The 25,591-nt window shown below is 33.4% G+C and overlaps 1 protein-coding gene across 17 annotated transcripts in view; it reads left to right on the top strand.

Moving 5' to 3' along the window:
• The window catches only part of ZMYND11 (zinc finger MYND-type containing 11), a 153,871-nt gene that overhangs the window by 116,561 nt on the left and 11,719 nt on the right, over nucleotides 1-25,591 (top strand). For 14 of the 17 annotated variants that reach the window (XM_077151670.1, XM_077151676.1, XM_077151672.1 and 11 more), the window contains 10 exons: nucleotides 4,676-4,753; nucleotides 5,256-5,348; nucleotides 7,223-7,310; nucleotides 8,423-8,478; nucleotides 9,669-9,746; nucleotides 10,665-10,783; nucleotides 15,588-15,795; nucleotides 16,229-16,297; nucleotides 17,072-17,344; nucleotides 17,663-17,848. In XM_077151670.1, the coding sequence (XP_077007785.1) occupies nucleotides 4,676-4,753; nucleotides 5,256-5,348; nucleotides 7,223-7,310; nucleotides 8,423-8,478; nucleotides 9,669-9,746; nucleotides 10,665-10,783; nucleotides 15,588-15,795; nucleotides 16,229-16,297; nucleotides 17,072-17,344; nucleotides 17,663-17,848 (1,248 nt within the window). The remainder of the gene's footprint in view (nucleotides 1-4,675; nucleotides 4,754-5,255; nucleotides 5,349-7,222; nucleotides 7,311-8,422; nucleotides 8,479-9,668; nucleotides 9,747-10,664; nucleotides 10,784-15,587; nucleotides 15,796-16,228; nucleotides 16,298-17,071; nucleotides 17,345-17,662; nucleotides 17,849-25,591) is intronic. The other 3 variants (XM_077151677.1, XM_077151679.1, XM_077151682.1) reach the window with 1 other exon arrangement.

The raw sequence follows: 25,591 nt of genomic DNA on the forward strand, positions 1-25,591 counted from the left end.
ATTAGTTATAGTAGCTTTTTTCTCAAGCTATGTAAATGACTTGGTTTTGCTAACAGCACCAACTGAAACACTTGCTTTGAACAGGCATAAGGCAACTCCACAATATGTTACCTGAGATATACTCAGAATTCTTATAGTGCAGTCCTGGAGAAGTAGCAATGCTCTTTTGATTTCTTTTGTGCAATAATAAATCTTTAGTTATAACTGGAAAGGGTTAGAAAGAAATGCATTCAGTGAAACCCACAAGTCTATCAAATGTGAAAGCATCTTACAGCAAATGTTTTGTCTCTACAAATTATTGGTAGAGATTTTTGCTTCTGTTCATGGTCCTCTCTCTTGTTTGCTTCAGTTCACTAAGAAAGCTTCTTAGCTTATAAGCAGCTTGCTATCAGACTCTTTGGTATAGCCTTAAACAGCCTAGTTATCAGACTATTATCATATTAACCTCACAGACTGGCTAAACAACTCTAGGTGTCATCATTCACATACACTTCTTAAATACACATCATTCGCATATACCCACTCAAGTTGCTTATTATATATATATGTAAATTCTTGAGGATGGCTTTATAATGTCTGATGTAGCCCTACATTTTCAACAGAATCCCATATTTGTCACCAAAAAAGATGTATAGGATAGTAGTTAATAAAAATAGGCAATGGACATGGATTTTCTGGCATATATAATGAGAGACGTTCCTATTTATATGTATAAATAAATTCAGAGACTTAAAACGACAACTTATGTTAACCTCAAGAACATAATATTTTCTGAATATATATCACTTTATACTTTCTCATAATAGCAGGGAAGGTTAAAATCTGAACTTAATCCAGCATGCTGTGCCTGTACATATTTGTCCTCATTAAAAGTATTTTTTATGAAGTTAGGGCACTGGTTCTCAATCATGACTGCATTTTAGAAACACCTGGGGAGGCTTTTAAAAATATAAATGCCCAGGCCACACTTCCAATCCAATTTTATCAGAATCTGTGGGGGAGGGGGGGACAACTAGGCATTCGTGGGATTTTTCCTTTGAGGTAAAGTTTACATTACAATGACATGCACATATCCTAAGTATACCATTTAATGAATTAGACAAGTGCATACAACCCAAATCCTATCAAGATGTAGGCTATCATATGCTATCATAGGCATCACTACATAAAGGTCTTTCATGTTCCTGGCCCAGTATATCCACACCCATCCCCTAGCCCTAGACAATCATTGTTCTGATTATTTTCCATCAAGTTCCAGAACAGGCAAACTTTCTAGAACTAAGTTTGCCTGTTCTAGAACTTGATGGAAATGGACATGGGTTTTTTTTAAAGCTTTCTATGTGGTTCTATGTGAACCAGAGTTGATAAATACTGAAGTCAGATATCTAAGTCAAAGTAGCACTTTCTTAAATGATATATACAGCTTTCTTGGATTAACATATAGAGATAATATTTCAAAGGCATTTTGGACAGTTTTCTGCTAGAAGAAACTATGAAGAATTGTATGGGTTATATTATTTAACTACAGGAGTCATCCATTCCTTCCCTTATTCTCCTTTACACTTTTCTGTAATAGTAATTTTTCCAAGCTCAGAGCATAGCTTTTCATTGCTTTTAGATGAAAAGAGATAATCTAGCAACCTGGCTCTAAACAAATTTAAACATAATACAAAATCAGATTTCCATCCTCTATTTTACCATTTAGCTTAGGGAAGTTAAAGCTCTCAGCATGAACTGTTTTCAGCTTCATCCCCTAAAAAAGATATTGCTGCTCATGGTTACACTAAAGTAGCAATTCATTTAAAAACATTTAAACAGATAAAACCCAAAATTAAAGCACTGTGAGAAATGTAATAGCCATGGTTTGTGTAAATTCTGAAAAGAAAGTGAGAACTGAAAACAGTCCTGTCTTTACTTTAAGTAGGTAATTACATGATAGTCAGTGTACAAGTTACCAAGCAGAGTAAAATATTCTTTCCCATAGTGTTTCAAAGTGTCTTATATATACAAAGAAAGAATAAAACAGTTAAGGATGTTTTAGTTACAGTGATATTAATTCTGATTCTAGCCATGCATAATTTTTGCCTATAAAGAAAACTTGTATTGCTTTATTTTCTAAGGCTCTAAAAACAGAAGAGGTTAGATTCAAACTAACAGGGTGACGTACTTCATAGGTTTATGTTTGGAGTGCAGAAAGAATAAAAATATTCCTGTGCCTACGTAAAATAGATCTACACAGCAGCTTTGAAAATAAAAGCCTAGTTGTATTGTGCCAGATGCAGTGAGGCTAGTTCCAAAGGGCTCAGGTAGCCTTTCCTACTGTCACTACACAAGTGACCCCAAGCATCCCAGCACTAGGAGAGTTCAGGCTTCAAGTGCTATATTTGCTCCAAATAAGCTCGAGTTATCCAAAGAAAGATCTAGAGAGACTGTTCCCACCCTGCTTGATTGGGGGAAGGGCTAGGCATAGTATTTAGTGAACATAAAATTGTATTTTGGCGTTACATGAAGGGTTGGTTGCATATCCTTTGAATAGTATGTTACTTTATTGAAAGCACTATAACCCTACAAACAGTATTAATAAGATTTCTAAACCTGTTTTAGGTTGCCATCACTTTCATAAATTTATAATTTAATCATCAGGTTGATATTTGGGATCAGTAGTTTTAATAGTGCACCCATGAGCTCGCATGATAATCGAGCATGTTAACTAGACATATTTTTCATTCTCCCCTCTTTTTGAAAGAATCTAGGTTTCCCAAGAACCCTCTTACCCCTTCTCTTCCCTTCACTGACAGTTCACCAAACTGCTTCTTTAAAATAGGAAGCAGTGCATGAAAGGATGTCCAAGCTAACAAGAACATTTGTCCAAAAGCATTAGTAGCTGATTATGCTACTAATTGATGGAGAGCTCCTTCTTTCTGCACAATTTGCAGAATGCAGAAACTGAGCATCTGAAAACTCCCTACTCTTCTCTGGCCTAAGGGAAGAGGCAGCAAATAGTTCTCAAATGTTAGTGTGCATGAGAATCACCTAGGGGTCCTGTTAAAAATGAGAATTTTCAAGCTACATTAATTATAAGTTTGTTGTCCAGGAAATCTCAATGCATTGAAAGAACAAACATTTTTAATAACTGTGAATTCTTTATCTAGGACTTAATAAAATTGATTTCACATACACAGAACATTAAAATACTTGAATTAACAATGGAAAAACATTTTACTATCTGGAAACTAAATTTTATTTTGTATATTTCATATTTATGGTGCTTTTATACACTTTTCATCTGGATTCTTTGGCAATACAGACATACCCAATACTACTTAATCTGCACCAGAGATGTATTGATAGAATATCAATATTGATAGAATATAGATAAAGATCAACTCTTTATCTATACTATTGGTGTACCCAGTTGTGGCTATGCATCACAGCCAACTGAGAAATTAATGAATACATAAATGAACAAATGCATACTGTACACAGGCCCTACCCCCTAGAAATTCCAGCTCAGTTGTTCAGCTCAACTCAATTTTAGAAAAATTCTATCAATACATCTCTGGTGCAGATTCAGTAGTATTGGGTATGTCTCTGTATTGCCAAAGAATCCAGGTGAAAAGTGGATAAAAGCACCATAAATATGAAATATACAAAATAAAATTTAGTTTCCAGATAGTAAAATGTTTTTCCATTGTTAATTCAAATATTTTAATATTCTGTGTATGTGAAATCAATTTTATTAAGTCCTAGATAAGGAATTCACAGTTATTAAAAATGTTTGTTCTTTCTTCTCCTGTACTTAGCATATTAAAATGACCTCCTGTGTACAAAATTCCTTGGGAAATAATACCACTGGCAGAGAATCATAACCTAGAGGCCTGGAAAAGTTAAAACATACATTATATAGTGACCATAATCTAAATATGACCTAATTACATCAAATGGCTCAGTTTGCCTTTGTTTTTCCTTTAGACCATTGTAATGAATGTCTTGATGGTTATACCTTTTGACCTTGACTAAATAATAAGAATGTTTGTCTTTGTTTCCTAGCTATGTAGAAATGAAAGATAAAAGTTGGAATCCTATCTCTTTTTTCTTCAAGTGAAGTTGGATTTTCTGAGATAAACTGAAGAATTTAATTAGCTTTAAGTCCAGCCTAACAGAAATAGATGTTATAACTGAATAAATATTACATTTTAAAATAAATGTCAGGGTATGTAGCTGTAAATGTACAGAATTCTTAAGTGACAGATTTTAATACATTTTTTAAAGAAAGAATAATGTTATATTAAAATTCACCATTCAGTATTGCTAATTTAAGATACTTCCCTAAAGAATTTAGCCATAGATTTTTGTGTAAACTAAATTATTTTCCATTATGTATATTATATCTTTTCATCTGAGAACTGGCTGAAGTTTTAAAATACTAAAGAAATAAATGCATAATTCGCTGAGATTTTCTGTTGAGCAAACATAATATTTTTTAGTACACACCTTATAACATTAAATGCTAATTTATATGCAAGTTTCAAATATTCCTCCTTATGAAATGTGTTGGAAGTATATTTTTTAATAAAAATCTTTGAATACTCTAATCTTTCATATATGCACGTATTTTACATGAATATAGACACAGATTATCAGAATTTATATTTGGTCTTTCTTTTTTTTACAGAGCATTAAGAAGAAAAATACAAACAAACAGGAGATGAGCACGTACCTGAGATTCATTGTCTCCCGCATGAAGGAGCGGGTGAGTCTTGCTGAAGAAATCTTTCAAAATTTCCCCAAATATATTTTACTTTAGTTCATTCTTAAACAGTGAGTGATTGAAAAATAATATATTTACATAGAGAATGTGAAGTATGAAACCACTGCTGACATATTGCTTTGTCTGTGTAAATCATTCTATAAAAGGCTAAAAAGTTTTGTCTTTATTTTTGACACAGGCATTTTTATTTTTATTGTCATTAGATTAGAAATGTTTACATTTTAATTTCATTTATCAGAATAAACAGTATCATTGATAATCAGTATTTAAAATGAAAAGGAATTTTCCAAAAGAACTATTTTATCAAACCTTATGCAGTGTTACATTAATCTATATAATACATATATACTTTCCAGTTAAATTTTAAGGTACTTCTTTTAAGATTTATCTTTAGAGATAGAAAATATTTTGAGTTTTAGGAATTCATGTTTTACTTGTCTTTATTTAGCCACATTTAAAGTTGGTTTGTCTAACAATCTCTTAGGCTATTGATCTCAATAAAAAGGGGAAAGATAATAAGCATCCGATGTACAGGAGGCTGGTACATTCAGCTGTTGATGTTCCCACCATACAAGAGGTAAAGTCAGTTCCTTTTATTTCTATTTTACCTATTTTTTTTAACTATCAACTGAAAGAATACTTAACAATTAAGCAATAATTCTGGTCACTGTTTTTTTCCTTGACAGTACAATCCCCCCACCACCCCTTTCTTACTAAAACAGCAAAGTCTTAACTACTCAATGAGGCATTATTGTTTTACAGTTCCCTATGTGTTTAATCTAATGCAAATTAGGTGTTATTTTTTAAAAAGATCTGGTCTTAAGACTTACAGATTCTTGATACTTATAAAGAGTGCTTGCTGTATGAAGCCTCATTAACTTAGTATTTCAGATACAGAGAATTTATTTCTGGACATGGTTTCCAGGTTAACAGCCATACTTAGAGATTTCTCTCAGATAAAAATTAGAGCATGATCTGATATAGAGTCTTGGGAAATAATTAAATGAATATGAATAAAATAAAGATTTTAACTAGAAAATTATTCTTTTTAATTAAAGTTATTAATTTTATCTACTATAACTGAGGATTATTAATGAGCCTGTTAATATTTAATTATAAATTACTACAAAATCCAATAAAACATTTACACAGTTTTTTAACAAAAAGGACAAATGAGGGTTGTTCCCTTAAAGTGGCTGACGACACTAGCTGTGTTGTTAATGGCAATGTGCTTAGCAAGTACCTACTATGAGCAACAGTACTGTAAGGGAAATAAAGAGGTAGACATGATTTTTATGCTTCAGGAGGTGTAAAGTCCAGACTGAAAACACAATCAAAATACAAGTCATAAAAAGTGCAAAAATCAAAGTTGGGAATGCTATGGAGAAACTATTTGCTACTTGGCTGCATATTGGAATCATTGGTAGGAGCTTTTAAATGATACTAATGCCTGAGCTTCATCCTAGACCAATAAAATCAGAATTTGGTATTAGAACATTTATTTCAATATTTGTAAACTTCTGTCATACAAGAAGCAGGTAATTCCAAATGGGAGAATCTGGAAAGCTTTCATGGAAGAAATGACAACTGAATTGGATCTTAGAGGATCTCCATAGGAGCTGCCATTTTGAGAGAGGACTCTGCATGGGCAAAGGCAGGGAAAGAAAGAGATGACTGAATTCTTAGTTATTCTTAAGCATGTTTAGCATTTCAAGCTATTTTCCCAGCCAGTTTCCTAAATTTCTCACCAAGATAAGAAAATGGCCCTTGCTACTTCTAGACAATTGTCATACACTGTTACAAAATTTTTGCCTCAAAAACCTCTCACATTTCTTCCGTAATCCATCTCTTTAGCAGCCAGAGGCAACGTTATAGAAAATCCATTGACTGAAATTTTTTTAATATGTGACTCTAATATAGAAGAAATTCTACCATAGCCTTGGTACATATTTTTAAATTATTTATAAATTTGTCTAGTCCCAATTCAGAAATATGAATGTACCTTCTTAGTAGTTATGGTAAAATGTCACAGTGTCTATAAGTCCTAGTTTTCAATCTTTGTTTTCCTGTGTTATAAAGTTGGTAGATATACAGTTAGTAATCAGCTACACAGACCAGTTTATTATTTACAAAGCTTAGTAGCAGCTTTCATCATTGTTGCAAAATGAGAAGTCCAAGCTGCAAAGTTCACTCCAGTAAATAAATATAGAGTACGTGTGGCTGCAGTTTATGTGATTCAACCATCCTTCATTGTACTATAATATTCAAAGTACAAATGGAGTTGTTAATTTCTTTTAAGCACATTCTGTCAATCCTTATGTATAGCAGAAGTAGTCCTAACATCATCCTTGAAAAATTCTATTGTGTCCCATGCTTGAACCCTGTTAACATAACAAAAATAGACATTTTCGTTTGTAACTCTTTGGCCATTTTGATTTATGTTCCCTGCAGAAAGTGAATGAAGGGAAATACCGGAGTTATGAAGAGTTCAAAGCTGATGCTCAACTACTTCTCCACAATACAGTGATTTTCTATGGAGGTTGAATATTTTTTGTTTTTTCTTTTGTGTGCATTTTAACAATACCATTTATATTCCATTTTGAGAAATATCTTTTATAAACATTAAATTTACAAAATTATACTTTCATGATAATAATGTTAGGGTTTAAACTGTTTAGGATATTTGGTAATATAGAATTGACTGGCCAAAGGAAAAACTATAGTACACTAAATGATGAAAATGTTATTCTTTATAATTACATATACATTTATCTGAGTTTAGAGGCTTTTAATAAGTGCTTTGAATAATTCTGGTTGTATCCATAATATCCCATAATTCAAAAGTAAAGAGGCCATTCAAGACTTAGAGAATTATGGTTTTGTTGAGTGTAGAATAAAGGCTGCCTGTAGAATTTTATTTCGCTACCTGAACTTTATTTAAAATACACATTTTGACCAAAGGGTTAAGAGAGAAATAAAACAAAATAAAGTCTCAGTGGCTGAGAGATTTCAGGCAGTTTGGAGGTTATCCTGGAGGTTATTCTTACATATTATATAGATATCCCTTTTTAGTTTATGGTGTATTGGAGTGGCTAGAGGGGAGTAACTGAAAGTACTGAACTGTGTGCCAGTAGCCTTGATTCTTGAAGATGACTGTGTAACCATATGTAGCTTCTACAGTGTGACTGTGTGATTGTGAAAAACGTGTGTCTGATGCTCCTTTTATCCAGGGTATGGACAGATGAGTTAAGGGGGAGGGGGGGCTAATAAATAAATAATACGGGGAGATAAAGTTGGTAAAAATTGGGTAGATTGAAATATTGTGGGTCAATGACAGGGAAGGGTAAGGGGTATGGGATGTATGGGTTCTCTTTTTCTTTTTATGCAATGATGCAAATGTTATAAAAATGATCATGGTAAGGAATTCACAACTATTTTGATGATATTGTGAGCCTTTGATTGTATAATATGGTTGGACTGTATGTGTGTAGATATTTCTCACTAAAAATATTTCCTTAAATATACATTTTGGTTTGAAATGGTATATGTCCACTTTTGCTGAACTGAAAGAAAATTAAATGGCTGTATTAATTTTAATAGTCTTGTTTTTCTAGATTATTGGTAATAGGTCATATCTGTCTTTAATTACAGCAGACAGTGAACAAGCTGACATAGCAAGGATGCTATATAAAGACACATGTCATGAGGTACTATTCATACCTTATAATTAACCCTTCCATAATCGAAATAAATTTCAGAATTCCATTCTTTTTATACACATTTCAGTTATGCCATTTCCTTTCAATGTAATTTTTATTTTCATGTTTGGAACATGAAAAATAATGCAATAGAGTTAAAAAATAAACTCTGACAAACCTGTTTTCAGAGAAATTTTGGGAGTTAGATTTAGTTACTAAGTGACCTTTACAAGGAAACCTGTTTCCTCATCCCTTAAGAGATGTTGAATTTTAGTTAGATAATGCATGTAAATGTGCCGCTGCATGGGGCAGATACTCAATAACTTATTCTCTTCATTTGAGGGATTAAAACTTGAGTTCCTATCAGACTATACAGGCAAAAAAACAAAAAACATTAACCAAAAAGCAAGGTTCATATGTATACAACAGATGAAATACTTAAGAAGTTTTTTGTGGTCATTCTTATTTGAAACAATCACCTATAACCATACTATATTTGCAAAAGTATCTCTTAGTTTATATAAAATTTTTCGTTACCTGAATTCATTTCAAATTTGACATTTGCTTTTTATTATTCAACAAGATATTTATTGAGTGTCTACTATGTGCCAGGCAGGGTGCTAGGAAGAATAAAATGGTAACAAGGGACAGGCTGCTTCTTCATGGAGCTACATTCTAATGAATGAGACTGTGGAGGAATAAAAAGAAACTAAGTATCTTTCTTTACAAGTTGTAACAAATGTTATGACAGAAAACAAGAATGGGACTAAAATGAAGAATGAGGCAAAGTGGCGTACTGTTATTGGTAGTGGATATTTTATATAGGAAGATCAGGAAGACCTCTTGAAGAAATAACATTTAAGCTGAGAGCTAAACTATGAGAAGATACCAAAAGAGGGTGGAAGGCAAGGCAGGGATTAGACCAGACCAGGCCTTATAAGGAATTTGTATTATATTCTAAATGTAATATGAGCCCACAGAGATGGTTTTAATAGAAAAGTGACAGGTTCTTCCATATTATTAATTGAAATATTTTTAAAATTTAAGCTTATGTAAAATTTAAGCAAAAAAATTACATAAGGAATAAAATTCAAGACTGTATATGTACATGAATGAGAATGTTAATATACATGAATATATTTTATATAATTTAATGTACATGTATGTTTTATAAGGCTAAAATAGTTTATCTTTTCCAGCTGGATGAACTACAGCTTTGCAAGAATTGCTTCTATTTGTCAAATGCTCGTCCTGACAATTGGTTCTGCTATCCTTGTGTATGTGAAATTTTGTGATTTTTTTTTTTTTTTTTTTTTTTACCTCTTAGGATATAAAACACTGTGCTAAGGAAGTTTATTTCCAGTTTCTTTAAAGATTACAATCTTTGCTAAATAGTTTTTACATCATAACTTATATATATAGTTTCAATAAGTATAAACAACTGAGACATGGGAAAATTGACTTAGAATTGTCATCCATTTCTCATTTTAAATGAGGAACTAAAGAATAAGAAGTGAATTTTTTAACCTCTTATTTTTTCACAAGAAAGCTAAAAGGTTTTGTGTAAGTCCAAAGCTCTCCTGGGGCTCCACTGTATCATTTCCCTAAAATGACATGTTTTCAAGATAGGGGCTGAAAAGAAGCCTGTGGGTGTTCCAGATCTGCAGCCCTAAGTGACACAGAGCTTAACAGTGCCTGAAAGAAACAGTCTTCAGGACAGTGCCTATCAGTTACTTGAGGAACTGGTTAAGATACAAATTTCTGATTCAGTAGGTATACAGTAAAAGCCTAAAATTCTCAAAATTCTGTCAAACTCTCAGGTGATATTGATGCTGTAGTTCCCTGGATTACACTTTATGAAGCAAAGTTAAGGTGTTCTGTTTGCTACTAGTCAACATGGCTCTTCAGGGCTGCCTCATTCCAGATTACTACAGATTAGAAAGAGAATTATTTTTCCTGTCTCTTCTGAAAAATAAAAGGTCACAGTGCTACCCTTATCCAAATTTGAGTTTTGGGAGGTCTCTTGCAGTAAAATCAATCAATCCTAGGGGGAAAAAAGTTGGATATGTTTAGAATTTAGAAAAGAAATATTTTGAGAATAATGGATTATACTTGACAAACTAGTTAATATCAATGGTATGCTTGCATTTAATATTTTAAAAGTAATATAACAACGTAAAACATTTTATTTCCAGATACCTAATCATGAACTGGTTTGGGCTAAAATGAAAGGTTTTGGGTTTTGGCCAGCCAAAGTCATGCAGAAAGAGGACAATCAGGTTGACGTTCGCTTCTTTGGGCATCATCACCAGAGGTAATCCATGAATCTCATATGCAAATGATCACAGATCTGTTTTTAAGACTACCTTAAGAGATGATAAATTATACCTTTTTCAATATTCCGTTAATGTCTCCATCATATGAAGTATGGCGTTTATTGTAAATTGAATAAACAAAAATCAGCACATAACTTAGTTTTTCAGCTAACAATTATTTCTATAATATTAAATAATATTAATATTTCTAGGTATAGTTCAGATACCACTTCCTAAACTGAGGACATTTTCAATAACTGACACTGTTGAACCTCAGAATTGTGTTAATGCTGAGACTGAATTCATAATGATAGTGGGGTGGAAGCATTCTCACAATGTGTTCATTTCATAATATTGTAATGATATTATAGTTGTTCCAACCGTCTTTTCAAGGCCTATTTGAAGCCATAGACAAAAATGATCAACTATGGAGGAGAACAGAGCTTCAATCTTATGGTCTATGACTTATTTAAATACTTGAATTATCTGTATATAGTGCCATTTTTTCCAATTTAGATTTGAAAATTTCTGTTGCCAGGGAGATGTATAAAGGATGCTTATAAAATTACATTTTCATAAAATTCAAGTTTTGTAAACTATCAAGAGATTCAGAGATTGATGATAACTTCAAATGAGCATTACCACAAAATATTTAAATATGGAAGAGAAAAAAATTGGCTATATGATTTAACAGTCATACCATACAAGATTTAAATTAGTAAAAAATAATCCCTATAATAATCCATGAAATGTTTTCTGTCGTGTCCAAAAGAGTAAAGGTCTTATACAAATATTATTATATGAAAAGCTACAAAGGAGACTTTATTCCTCTCCATAATGACTTTTTATTAATCTTTTTATTTAAAAAGAGGTTTTGTTACATGAAACTTGTAAATATTGTAAATTTCCAAAAAAAAATAGTTTTGTTCTTTTGTAGAAAGATGAACACATCTATTTGAGACTGCAATCCTGTCAAGAATATTGGTTAAATAAGAATTCAATAAAATAATTCAATATGAAATGAATATGTTTTAATGGCATGATTATTAAGTGGTAATAATTTTTAATATTACATGCTTATTATATCATATTCATTTGGTTTCAGTTTCTCATAATAACCAGGGGACAGTGAATACTGTATAGGTGGGTTAAGGGTAGTCCATGTAGAAGCCATCCATTCTCAAATTGATGTACAAGGGGAAGCAGCAGGGAGAGTGGTAAGAATAACTAGATTTGTGTCCTGGTTTTATCATTTGTTGCTTCTGCAATCATGGGCAATTTATTTAATCTCTGAGTATTAGCTTTCTCATTTGTAAAAGGACATCTGTAGTAACTATTTTGTAAGAGTTTTTGGAAGATTATAATAAGTTTTTATTTATAAAGATCTGAGCACCAATAATTGGGACATAGTGAGTACTCAGTAGAGGTTAGCTATTATAATACAATTGCAAAGAACAGAGATAAAAGTTTTATAACATAAAACAGTTAACTTAGAAAAATACATACATTCACAGTTAATTTTTAAAGCCTTACTGATAGGTAAGAACAATCTGATAATCAGAGAGTCTTCAACATAATTCCAAAATTTTCCATCAGTTTGCAAACAGCTTTATCATATGTTCAACTGTGAGTGATATTTTATTAATAATGAGTTTATTTGTTTTATGTAATTCAGTATACTGTGCAGAATTATTATCTATATTATATATTAAAAAAATATTTTAGAATATTTCAGGGCAGGCCACGGTGGCTCAGCAGGCAGAGTTCTTGCCTATGCCATGCTGGAGACCTGGGTTCGATTCCCAGTTCCTGCCTATGTGGAAAAAAAAAAATCAGCAAATTTATTTGGATCTTTGGAGTAAATCTGTCACCTGAAGACAGAAATATAACATGAAATTGCATTTCCAGGGTTTATTTTCTAAGCTTCCTGTTTCCTGGGAGATTTTACCTAAACAATTCTGGACAAATGGGACTTATAAGGATTTTTCTTTACTGTAGAAAAGAAAAATTTACAATTTTACTATGCAATGCAGAATTGTTTTCCTTTGCTTTTCCTAGGTACAATATACCCTGTAATATATTGGAAATGAATGACTGAATAGGACATACTTTAAAAAGTATACTCTATCATATTAGAGTATTTGATCGATTGAAAACAGTCAAAGTACTTAAGCAACATCTTATACATCAAGAGGATATGGCCCAGTAGGACTCACTGTTTGCAAGTTTTGATAATAAACACTCTGTTGACAATCCATCATTATACATAGGTGGGAGAAAAAGAATTTTTTTTAAACAAATAAATGGTGTTGGAATAGTCCCTTTTTTACGTTCCAAACTGAACATGCTGCTCCCTTCCCAGATTCTGAGCAAGTTGCAAAACTCCAGGAACAAAGTAGACTGTGTGTGATATTGCTTAAATATAAGAGCTGCTTAAGTAGGGTTGTATAGGATTTGCAAGGTTTTGCTTGCCAGACATTAGGCAAACATGTAGGTAGAAAAAAAAATGTAGTTAACCTAAGGTTTTATTCTCCTAACAAGGCTAAATCTTTTTGACTGCATATAATTGGAGGGTGGGATGGTATAGGGTACAAAGAGATAGCAGGAAATTATCAGGTATAGGTAAGAAAGAATAAAATTTTAGGTTTGCTTATCCTCAAATCACCTGTACCATTTAATTCTGCATATACTTAGAGCATTTAGGATTGATAGATGTAGGGAGTCAAATTATATTCTACCTCTTTTTCAATTCAGGCTTACCCTGAATTGTGTGACTGTTTCCTTCCTACAATTTTAGTTTTTTGTAGATATCATATTCTAGTAATTTTAAAAAATGAAATCTAACTATATCTATGGTAATAGAATTGATTGAAACAGTTTAGGAAGTGTAGGTATGTTCTTGAGACTTAATTTAGGAGCAGGGGTGCATCAATTTTATTATTAAAAGCTACATAGATAATTTAAGTTAAGGGACTAAAAAATAGTCTCATAGGTCACAAGTTCGTTCCCAGTAGGTAGTCAGCACTGCTTATAACAGAATTCTCTGTCAAAAGCACACTGCTTTTAAAGAGAACAAAAACAATTGTATTGATTGTCTAGTACACAGCAGAAGCTCTATAAATATTTCTTGACTGAAAAAATAAATATAATAATACTTTTGAATCAAATGCCAGGGAACTCTTTTCACAAGAACAATTCCATTTGTACTCTTGGTGGTAGAGTTAAGAGTTTTTGAAGTTTAGTATACTGATATAGTTTTTAACAAAAGCACTATACCAGATGAGATAGCTGCACTGCTGATATAATGTTTATAAATAATATTATGGAAGTTCAAATTTAACAATTTTAGCTGTTGTTAGCATATAGCAGTATGGCTTGTTACATATTTAAAATATGCTTTTAAATTATAAAGCAAATAGTGTAGCACAGATGAACAATGTTTATGGCTTAGACACATGTAGTTATGATTCTTTAAGAGAATGCTTCTGGACAGTCACAAGTGTAATATTTCTGAACTCCATAACTATAGGCCAGGAATGAAATCTATGATATCTTACATATTTGTAGCAAGAAAATATTTTCCAGAAAACTGAAAATAATCTTTGCGTGTGCACAGTGCTATATTCCAACAGGTACTCTATGTTCTAGAAAGTGTCTAACTATTGCTTAAAGTCTCTGCAGTTTTATATCTCACTTGTGATGTTTTCCCCTGTCTAGAATTTCTCCCCTAATATAATCCCCTGTCAATATCAAGCCCAAATTAAGCTTTCTGATCACTCAAAACTAAACTAAAACTTCTTCCTCAGCTTTACTACATGTACTTTGCATTATAACTATTTTCTTAGTCCTTTCTGACAAAATTTTAAGTCCCTTAAAGGCAGAGTCAATGTAAATAGAAGTTCCATCCTAAAAAGCAGGACACCTGAACCCTAGCTGGATTCCAGCCACAAATGAAGTTTACCTTAACTCATATGTGCAGTACATCCTTTATCTGTAAAATAGGCCCAAAAGTCAAGATCAAGCAGACTCTAATTCATCATTGTATGTTGTGTCTTCCACTGGTATATAATAAATATCTGTTGACTTGATACAACATTCTATACTGATACTAATATATATCTTGTTAAAATAATGCTCAGGAAATTTTTTCTTGAATTTTTAGCATTTTTCCCAATAGAACTAAATACATTCTGTAGATGCAGAGCTGTATTACACATAATTTAGAACACAAATTGTGTTCATAGTGTATTCTGGTTGCTAATGATGCAAATACTTCAATATTTGTTAACCATGGTTTATTCTATAATGACCAGAATTCATGATATAAATGTAACTTATCAGGTAATATTTTATAGTTGCCCTTATTTTAGGTGGAGATAAATACATATGTCACGTGAAATTTTCTGGGTATTTTCAAATGATTATGTAGTGCTAATCTGCAAATAGCTAGATGGGTCTTACTGACTTACAGTATTTAAGTCCAACAAGCCATAACATTTTTAAAAGGTCATATGAGGATTGTAGATATGACCTATGTCTTGAGCTAAGCAGATTAAAGAAAATAAAAATTAATTAGGAGATATTTATGAGTCACTTTCATTCTAAGACCTTTATTTGGATGACTGTGAAAAACAAAAACACCTAAACCATTTTCTACTAGGTAAGGGTTTGTTATTCATACCATAACAGTCTTAGAAGATTTGAAGTGACACAAATAGTACTTTACAATGGGTAGAGTCCACTAATACACGTTTTCCTACCATTTTGGAAATTTCTAACTATACCCTTGCATGTTTTCTGTAGGGCTTGGATTCCTTCTGAAAACATACAAGATATCACAGTCAACATTCATCGGTTGCATGTTAAGCGCAGCATGGGTTGGAAAAAGGCATGTGATGAGCTGGAACTGCATCAACGTTTCCTTCGTGAAGGAAGATTTTGGAAGTCTAAGAATGAGGACCGAGGTGAGGAAGAAGCAGAATCCAGTATCTCCTCTACCAGTAATGAACAGGTGAGTTATGTCTCAGTAAGAAACTACAAAATATTATTTTTAAATGTGAAAACTGTTAGTGTACACTCCTCACTGTAATGAACAGATTCTGACATTTTTTCTTTCCCCTTCATATAAATATTTATAAAGTGCTCTGCAAAAGTAAACCAAAACAACTCAAATAAATAAACAAAAACATCAAATACTATGAGCCTGACCCTACCAATGAGATGAGAGTAAGTACACTGCTCATTTTTTTGAAGGTACATTAACTTTCAAGCTATCAGTTACCAAAATAGGTAAAGTAAGTGGTAACCACATAAATTGAAAGTGCTAATGCCAAAAGTAAGTAATTTACTCACTTCTTACCTGTGGGTCCATTACTAATATTTTCAGCAGAAAAAAATTTCATAGTATCTGCAATAATATGCTATTACTTTTATAATGCCCACAGCTGAAGGTCACTCAGGAACCAAGAGCAAAGAAAGGACGACGTAATCAAAGTGTGGAACCCAAAAAAGAAGTAAGTTGCCTTGACCTTGCAGTGTCCAAGTGGCATTTGGCAGGAAATATTCTAAAGTTGCGGTCAAGACAATTGCTCTTAGTGGATACTTATGAAATGCAATTACCATTATTCAAATAATATTAATCAGATTTGTGCTCAGTTTCCTGAGCTTCCTGTCAATATCTATCACTAGAATAACAAACACATGCTGAAAGTCTCCATCTTATTTAAACAACCACTGACCAAAGTTTGGCTAAGTGGGAAGGGCACTTTGTTTTACAATATTACATTTCTTGGGAATTCTGATATGTTTTCATAGTATGATTAAAAAACAAAGAACTTAACCATAAATCAATTGGGACAGCATTTAAAAACTGGTGGAAAATATGGTTAAGCCTTTTTAAATGATATTATCCATGCATGTTTTAAAACAATATATAAATCTGGGCATAGTCCAAACATATTCAGTGAGAAGTGGTTTGGGATTTTAGGAAATTTGTTAATGAAGCTAAGTCCACAGAAATGATTCTAAGTTATATATAATGATTTTTTACTCTATATGAGAATTTTTGTTTAGTCTTTTTTAAAACCATAGTATTGATATATGATAAAAATGTAAATGAAGTTACTGTTCAGACTTATTGTAGCTAACAATTCCATTTTTTATATAAACTGCAGTTTATTACATGGCTATTTATGTATATCAATATATTTTTGTCCTAAGAGTTTGTTCCTGTACTAGTGAATTATACTGCTTTGTTTTAGGTCTAAGTACTTTTCTTACTTCTTTAGGAACCAGAGCCTGAAACTGAAGCAGTAAGTTCTAGCCAGGAAATTCCCACAATGCCTCAGCCAATAGAAAAAGTTTCAGTTTCAACTCAGACCAAGAAGTTAAGTGCCTCTTCTCCAAGAATGCTGCATCGAAGCACCCAGACCAGTAATGATGGAGTGTGTCAAAGCATGTGCCATGACAAATACACCAAAATTTTCAATGACTTTAAAGACCGAATGAAGTCTGATCACAAGCGAGAGACTGAAAGAGTTGTTCGAGAAGCTCTAGAAAAGGTAAAGCAGGTTACAACTAGTGTATATAACATGCTGCTTTCTAAAACACAGACATATTGAACCAATATATTTCTAGGATCTTTTATCTTCTTTTACATATGCATCAACCAGGGAACAGCTTTTAAAAACTAAGAATAACATAAAGCCATTATCTTTTATAACATTTCAATTAATACTTTTGTCACCTAAATTTATTATGGATCCTAATGAAATAAAGTCATGTATCATTTAAGAAGAAATTATGTATTAATGGTTTTAAGTATAGATGGTCTGTGTAACTTGTGAGCTGACATTGTGGGTTAACTTCTTTCATTTCAGCTGCGTTCTGAAATGGAAGAAGAAAAAAGACAAGCTGTAAATAAAGCTGTAGCTAACATGCAGAGTGAGATGGACAGAAAATGTAAGCAAGTAAAGGAAAAGTGTAAAGAAGAATTTGTAGAAGAAATTAAGAAACTAGCAACACAGCACAAACAACTAATTTCTCAGACCAAGAAGAAGCAGTGGGTAAATACCAGTTATTCTTTTAATCATCTGAAACTGTACCAAGGACAGGATAAAAATTCTATTCAGAAAGGTATATGTAGCATATGGAAAAATTACTCCTGAAGATCAAATGTAAAATTCTCAACTTTAAGTTTTAAAATTTTATTAAAAATCCTATAATCTCTCAACCCCAGAGCCTACATTATTGAGTATTCCTCAAGATGATTTTGTTAAAATGAGATTATGATACTTTACTACATATTTAGTACAGTTAACTTAAATAATAACCTCTCAATCAATGCAAATATTTTATTTGGGTAAACTGGCTGGCCCTAACCTTTATGAAACTAGAAATGTATCACAGTAGTAAATTCAACATTTTCAAATTTTACTGGACTCATCGTTTATATATTAGATTCTATTAACAAACCAAATTTCTTTTACTTTTTAGTAATATCTCATGAAAGCTGATTAAATAGTATCATTTATTATTGTGTTTCTTACATCTTGTCTTTACACCTAGATTGGAAGCTTTCTGAGTACAGAGAGTCATTACTCATATATTGTTCTTATACATATACATCCACAAGACTGAGTTAATTAGTGGGGAGAAAAAGTTTTACTTCTCAAAGATCAGAATTTTTTTTTAATTGGAGTAGTTGTAGGCTTATAGAAAAATCATGTAGAAAGATAAACAGTGCCCATGTAAAAATCACCACCCTGTTTTTTACCTGTTATTAACAGGTAAATGTTATTAACATTTTGCTTCAGTGTGGTACCTTTGTGACAATTCACAAAACATTAGTATTATACAATATTATTATGCTTATACCATTAACTATTGTCTGTAATTTACATTAGGTTTCACTTTTTGTGTTTTACAGTTCTGTGGTACTTTTGTTTTTATCCTGGTAACATATATACAACCTAAATTTCCCTTTTAACTACTTTCAAATATACAGTTCAGTGGTGTTAATTACATGCACAATGTTGAGCTAACATTACCACCATCCACTGCTATGTCACAACAGACAGAACCTCTATACCAATTAAACATTAACTCTCCATTCCCTACCTCTATCTCAAACCCTAACCTGTATTCTAGTTTCTGACTCTGAATTTACATATTCTAATTATTTTATATAGTGAGATCATACAATAGTTGCCTTTTGTGTCTGGCTTATTTTACTTGACATGGTATTTTCATAGTTCATTAATGTCCCATGTATCAGAACTTCCTTTTTTTTTAAACATGGGCAGGCACCGGGAATCGAACCCAGGTTTCCGGCATGCCAAGCAAGAACTCTGCCTGCTGAGCCACCATAGCCCTCCCAGAACTTCATTGCTTTTTTTTTTTTTTTTTTTATTAATTAAAAAAAATTAACTAACACAACATTTAGAAATCATTCCATTCTACATATGCAATCAGTAATTCGTAATATCATCACATAGGTGTATGGTCATCATTTCTCAGTACATATGCATCGATTTAGAGAAAGAAATAGCAAGACAACAGAAGAAGAAATAAAATGATAACACAGAGAGAAAACAAAAATAAAAATAAAAAGTACAAAAATATATAAGAAAAAAAAAACAAAAAAAAACTATAGCTCAGATGCAGCTTCATTCAGTGTTTTAACATAATTACATTACAATTAGGTAGTATTGTGCTGACCTTTTTTTTTTTTAGAAATCATACCATTCTACATATGCAATCAGTAATTCTTAACATCATCACATAGATGCATGATCATCGTTTCTTAGTACATTTGCATCGGTTTAGAAGAACTAGCAACACAACAGAAAAAGATATAGAATGTTAAATAGAGAAAAAAATAAAAGTAATAATAATAGTAAAAAAAAAAAACCTATAGGTCAGATGCAGCGTCATTCAGTGTTTTAACATGATTACTTTATAACTGGGTATTACTGTGCTGTCCATTTTTGAGTTTTTGTATCTAGTCCTATTGCACAGTCTGTATCCCATCAGCTCCAATTACCCATTATCTTACCCTGTTTCTAACTCCTGCTGAACTCTGTTACCAATGACATATTCCAAGTTTATTCTCGAGTGTCGATTCACATCATTGGGACCATACAGTATTTGTCTTTTAGTTTTTGGCTAGACTCACTCAGCATAATGTTCTCTAGGTCCATCCATGTTATTACATGCTTCATAAGTTTATCCTGCCTTAAAGCTGCATAATATTCCATCGTATGTATATACCACAGTTTGTTTAGCCACTCGTCTGTTACTTCATTGCTTTTTATGACTAAATAATATTCCATTATATGTTTGTATCACAATGTGTTTATCCATTCATTTGTTGATGGACACTTGGGTTGCTTCTACCTTTTGGCAGCTGGGACTAATGAACATGTGTGCAAATACCTGTTCCAGTTCCTGCTTTCAATTCTTTTTTTTTCCCCCCAATTCTTTTGGGTATATATCTAGAAGTGGGATTGCAAGGTCATATGGCAATTCCATACTTAACTTTCTGTGGAACCGCAAAACTGTTTTCCATAATAGGTATACTATTTTATATTCCCACCAACAATCAAGTGTTCCTATTTCTTCACATCCTTTGCAACACTTGTTTCCTATTTTGTTTTACTAGTAGCCATTCTAGTGAGTGTGAAATGGTATCTCACAGAGGTTTTGATTTGCATTTCCCTAATGGCCAGTGATACTGGGCATCTTTTCATGTGCTTTTTGGCTATTTGTATATCTTCTTTAGAGAAATGTTTAGAAGTATTTGCCACTTTAAAATTGTTGTCTTTTTGTTGTTGAGTAGTTGTAGGAGTTCTTTCTAAATTCTGGGTATTAACCCCTTTATCAGATACAGACATACCCAGAGATATTGTTGGTTTGGTTCCAGACTACCACAGTAAAGTGACAGCACAATAAAGCAAGTCGCCCGAAGTTTTTGGTTTCCCACTGTGTACAGAAATTAATGTTTATACTATACTGTAGTCTACAATAGCCATTATGTCTAAAAAAGTCAACATAATACCTCAATTTAAAATACTTTACTGCTTAGAAAAGCAAACCATCATTTGAGCCTTCAGCAAGTGAAAATCTTTTGGCTGGTTGGAGGTTCTTGCTTTGATGTTGATAGCTGCTGACTGATCAGGGTGATGGTTACTGAAGATTAGGGTGGCTGAGGCAGTTTCTTAAGATAAAAGACAACAATGAAGTTTCCTGCATCAATTGACTCTTCCTTTCATGAAAAATTTCTCTGTAGCATGTGATGCTACTTGACAGTAAACCGTTTTTCAAAACTGTAGTAAATCCCCTCAAACCCTGCTACTGCTTTATCAACTATATATATGTAATATTCTAAATCCTTTGTCGCCATTTCAACAGTGTTCACAGCAACTTCACCAGGAGATTTCATTTCAAGAAACTTTTTTTTTTGCTTATCCATAAGAAGCAACTCCTCACCCGTTTAAGTTTTACCATGAGATTGGAACAATTTACTCACATCTTCAAGCATCACTTCTAACTCTAGTTCTCTTGCTGTTTTCATCACATCTGGGTTACTTCTTCTACTGAAGTCTTGAACCCCTCAAAATCATCTCTGAGGGTTAGAATCAACTTCCAATCTCCTGTTCATGTTGATATTTTGACCTCCTCCCATATATCACAAATGTTCTTCATGGCATCTAGAAATGTGAATCCTTTCCAGAGGCTTTCAATTTACATTGCCCAGATCTATCACAGGAACCATTATAAATGATAGCTACAGCCTTATGAAATGTATTTGTTAAATAAGATGAAAGTTTAAATTACTTCTTGAATCATGGGCTGAAGAAAGGATATTGAATTAGCAAACACAACAACAACGTTAATCTCATTGTACATCTCCATCAGAGCTCTTGAATGAACAGGTGCATTGTCAATGAATGGTCAGCCATATTTTGAAAGGAATCTTTTTAATTTTTTTTTGAGCAGGAGGTCTCAGTGGTAGGCTTAAAATATTCAGTAAACCATGTTGTAAATAGATGTGCTGTCATCTGGGCTTTGTTGTTCCATTTATACAGCAAAGGCAGAGTAGATTTAGTATAATTCTTAAGGGCCCTAGGATTTTCAGAATGATAAATGAGCAAGGGCTTTAACTTAGCATCACCTGCATTAGCCCCTAACAAGAGAGACAGTCAGTCCTTGGAAGCTTTGAAGCCTGGCATTGACTCCTCTGTAACCATAAAAGTCCTGTATGGCAACTTCTTGCAGTAGAAAGCTGTTTCAGCTGCACTGAAAATCTACTGTTTAGTGTAACTGCCTTCATCAATTATCTTAGCTAGGTTTTCCAGATAACTTGCTGTGGCATCTGTATCAGCTCTTGTTGGTTCACCTTGCACTTTTATGTTAAGGAGACAGCCTCTATCCTTAAAATTTATGAACTTCAGACTTTTCTTCTATAGCATCCTCACTTCTCTCAGCCGTCATAGAATTGAAGAGTTAGATCCTTGTCTGGATTAGGCTTTGCCTTCAGGGAATGTTGGGGCTGGCTTGATGTTCTAATGCAGACCACTAAAATATTCTATCAGTATCATTTGTGTGTTCACTGAAGTAGCACTTCAAGAATTCTTCCTTTGCATTCATAACTTTGTTAACTGTTCGGCAGTTAGCAAATGCCTATCTCAGCTTTTGACATGCCTTCTTCACTAAGCTTAATCATTTCTAGCTTTTGATTTAAAGTGAGAGATGTGTAAGTGCGCTCCTTGCATTTGAACACTTAGAGACCATTGTAGGGATAGTAACTGCCCTAATTTCAATATTGTTGTGTCTCAGGAAGTAAGAAGATCCAAGGAGAAGGAGAGATGGGGAGAACTTCAGTGGAGTGGTCAGAACATACACATTTATTAAGCTTGCCACCTTATATGGGTGCAATTCATGGTGACCTAAAACAATTACGATAGTAACATCAAAAGATCACAGATCACCATAACATAAATAATCCTAAAAAACTCTTAAGTATTGCGAGAATTACCAAAATGTGTCACAGAGATATGAACTGAGCACATGCTGTTGGGAATATGGCACAAAAATAGTTGCTCAATGCAGTGTTGCCAAAAACCTTCAATTTGTAAAAAACACAGTATCTGCAAAGCTCAACAGAACAAAAAGCCATAAAATGAGGTATATCTGTTTGTAGTTTTCAAATATTTTTTCCTTATCTGTAGGCTGTCTTTTTACCTTCTTCAGAAAATCCTTTAATGCACAAATTTTTTTTATTTTAATAAAGTCCCATTTTCCACATTTTCTTTTTGTGCTTGTGCTTTTAGTGTAAAGTCTAAGAAGCTATTGCCTAATACAAGGTTCTAAAGATGTTTCCCCATGTTTTCTTTAGGAGTTACGTAGGTTGTTTTTTTTTCTTATATTTAGTTCTTTGATTTATTTTGAGTTAATTTTTTATACAGTGTGAGGAAGGGGTCCACTTTCATTATTTTGCATATGAACACCAGTTTTCCCAGCACCACTTGTTGAAGAAACTATTCTTTCCCCATTGAGTGAACATGGCACCCTTGTCAAAAATCAGTTGGCTGAGTGAAGGTGGCAGAGTAGAAAGCCTCCGGAAACAGTCCTTCCACCAGTAGATGATTAAACAGGCAGTAACTGTCTGAATCAACTATTTTGAAACTCAGGAATCCAGTAGAATACTGTTCCGTATCCAGGCAAAAGCAGTAGGAAGAGGCTGGCAAATTACAGTAAAGACCAGAAAACTGCTTTCTCCACATCATGGTCACTGACGCTTATATCCCTCTCATGTCAGGCAGCAGTGAGGTTCAGCCCCTGAGGAGCTTATTGGTACCAGAAAGGGACATATACTCCACTTCCCCAAGATCCAAGGTGGGATTGGACCAATTGCTGATCATGGCTTTTGGTTAACTACTTTGGATCATTGGGTGACAGGCTGTGAGTGGGACCATCGTTCCAACCTACCCTGGACAAATATGGTGGAGAAAACTTAAGAAAGGTACACTTTCTCAGAGCTGGAGAAGACATGTGAAAGCTGCATTTGCAGGGCAGGTCAAGAAAGCACAACTGTGAGGTGTGTGGAAGATTTTAATAAGTTACATTTATTAAAATAAATTTAAAAGGCCATGAAAATGGCCATGAAGAAGATCCAGGTGCCTTCCTGGCCCCTTATTCATCCTTTCTTCAGGGCAGCTTGGAGCTGCCTTTGTGTTCAGGCTGGGAAAGACTGACTGGGAAAACTCTTCTCCAGTGTGCCCCCTTCCAGAATTTGCTCTCCAGGCAAATGCAGCTTGAGACAAGAAAAGCAGTGTAAGAAATAATTGAGACAGATGGCCTGGAGCAAAGGCTTATCTATTTTAAATCCAGCAATGCCACATTCAGGATAGGGAGAAGATCTGTCTCCTGGGAAAGTAGAAGGGGCATTCATACTCCCATAAACAGGGGAAAGCTTGAGGTTACTATTCTAGTTTGCTGGTTGCCAGAATACAATATACCAGAAATGGCATGGCTTTTAAAAGGGGGATTTAATAAGTTACAAATTTACAGTTCTAACGTTGTGAAATTGTCCAAATTAAAGGAAGTCTATAGAAATGTCCAATCTAAGGCATCCAGCGAAAGATAACTTGGTTCAAAAAAGGCTGATGATATTCGGGGTCTCTCTCTCATCTGGAAAGGCACATGGCAAATATGACATCATCTGTTAGCTTCCTCTCCAGCTTCCCGGGAGGTATTTTCCTTCTTCATCTCCAAAAGTTGCTGGCTGGTGGATTCTGCTTCACGGTTCTGTGGCGTTCTAAAGTTTTCCTGTGGCTGTCATTCTCCATCTTTTTCCAAAGTGCTTCTTCCTTTAAAGGATTCCATTAAAACTAATCAAGACCCACCTGGAATGGATGGAGACAGTTTCCATATAATCAAGTTTAATACCCACACGTGACTGAGTCACTTTTCCACGGAGATAATCTAATTAAAGTTTCCAACATACTGTGCTGAATAGGGATTAGAAAAATGGCTGCCTTTACCAAATGGGAATAGGATTAAAACATGACTTTTCTAGAGTATATAAATCCTTTCAAACCAGCACAGTTACTAATAAGCACAAACCCAGGATAAGACACACGCCCACAAAAGACAAGGAGGACCCCACTTTGCATTCAGACCTTGGGCAGAGACTCAAGGAAATCTCTGATATCATCAACTGGTTACAAACTTCAGAAACAGACATCTCAGAGAATAAATTCCAGGCCTAACATATTAAAATGTACAATGTACACCAAATGATTACAAGAAAAAGAAACAGGAATTGATGGCCCATCCAAAGGAAGTGGATAAAAATTCAGAAGACACCAAAGACAACCAGACTCTGGAAAAACCAAAGACCTAAAAAAAAAGTTTTTAGTATGCGCAAGAAGATGAAGGAAAATACAGAGAAAGAAGTAAAGGATAATAGGAAAACAATGAACAAAAAATATGACAATCTCAGTAAAGAGATAGAAATTTTAAGAACTCTAACAGCACTACTGGAGACGAAGACCACAATAACTGAAATGAAAAATTCCCAAGAGGGTTTCAGCAGCAGACTGAAGCTGGCAGAAGAAAGAACCCATGAACTGAGAGACAAGACAATTAAGTAAGTCAGGCTGAGGAACAGAAAGAAAAAAAGAATTATAAAAAGCAAAAATAACCTATAATACATCTCTTTGGAACAGCATTACAAGTACCAATAAATGCATCATGGGCATCCCAGGGGAGAAGAGAGAAAGGGAAAGAGAGAATATTCAAAG

The sequence above is a fragment of the Tamandua tetradactyla genome, chromosome 1, assembly GCF_023851605.1.
Source record: "Tamandua tetradactyla isolate mTamTet1 chromosome 1, mTamTet1.pri, whole genome shotgun sequence".
NCBI lineage: Eukaryota > Metazoa > Chordata > Mammalia > Pilosa > Myrmecophagidae > Tamandua > Tamandua tetradactyla.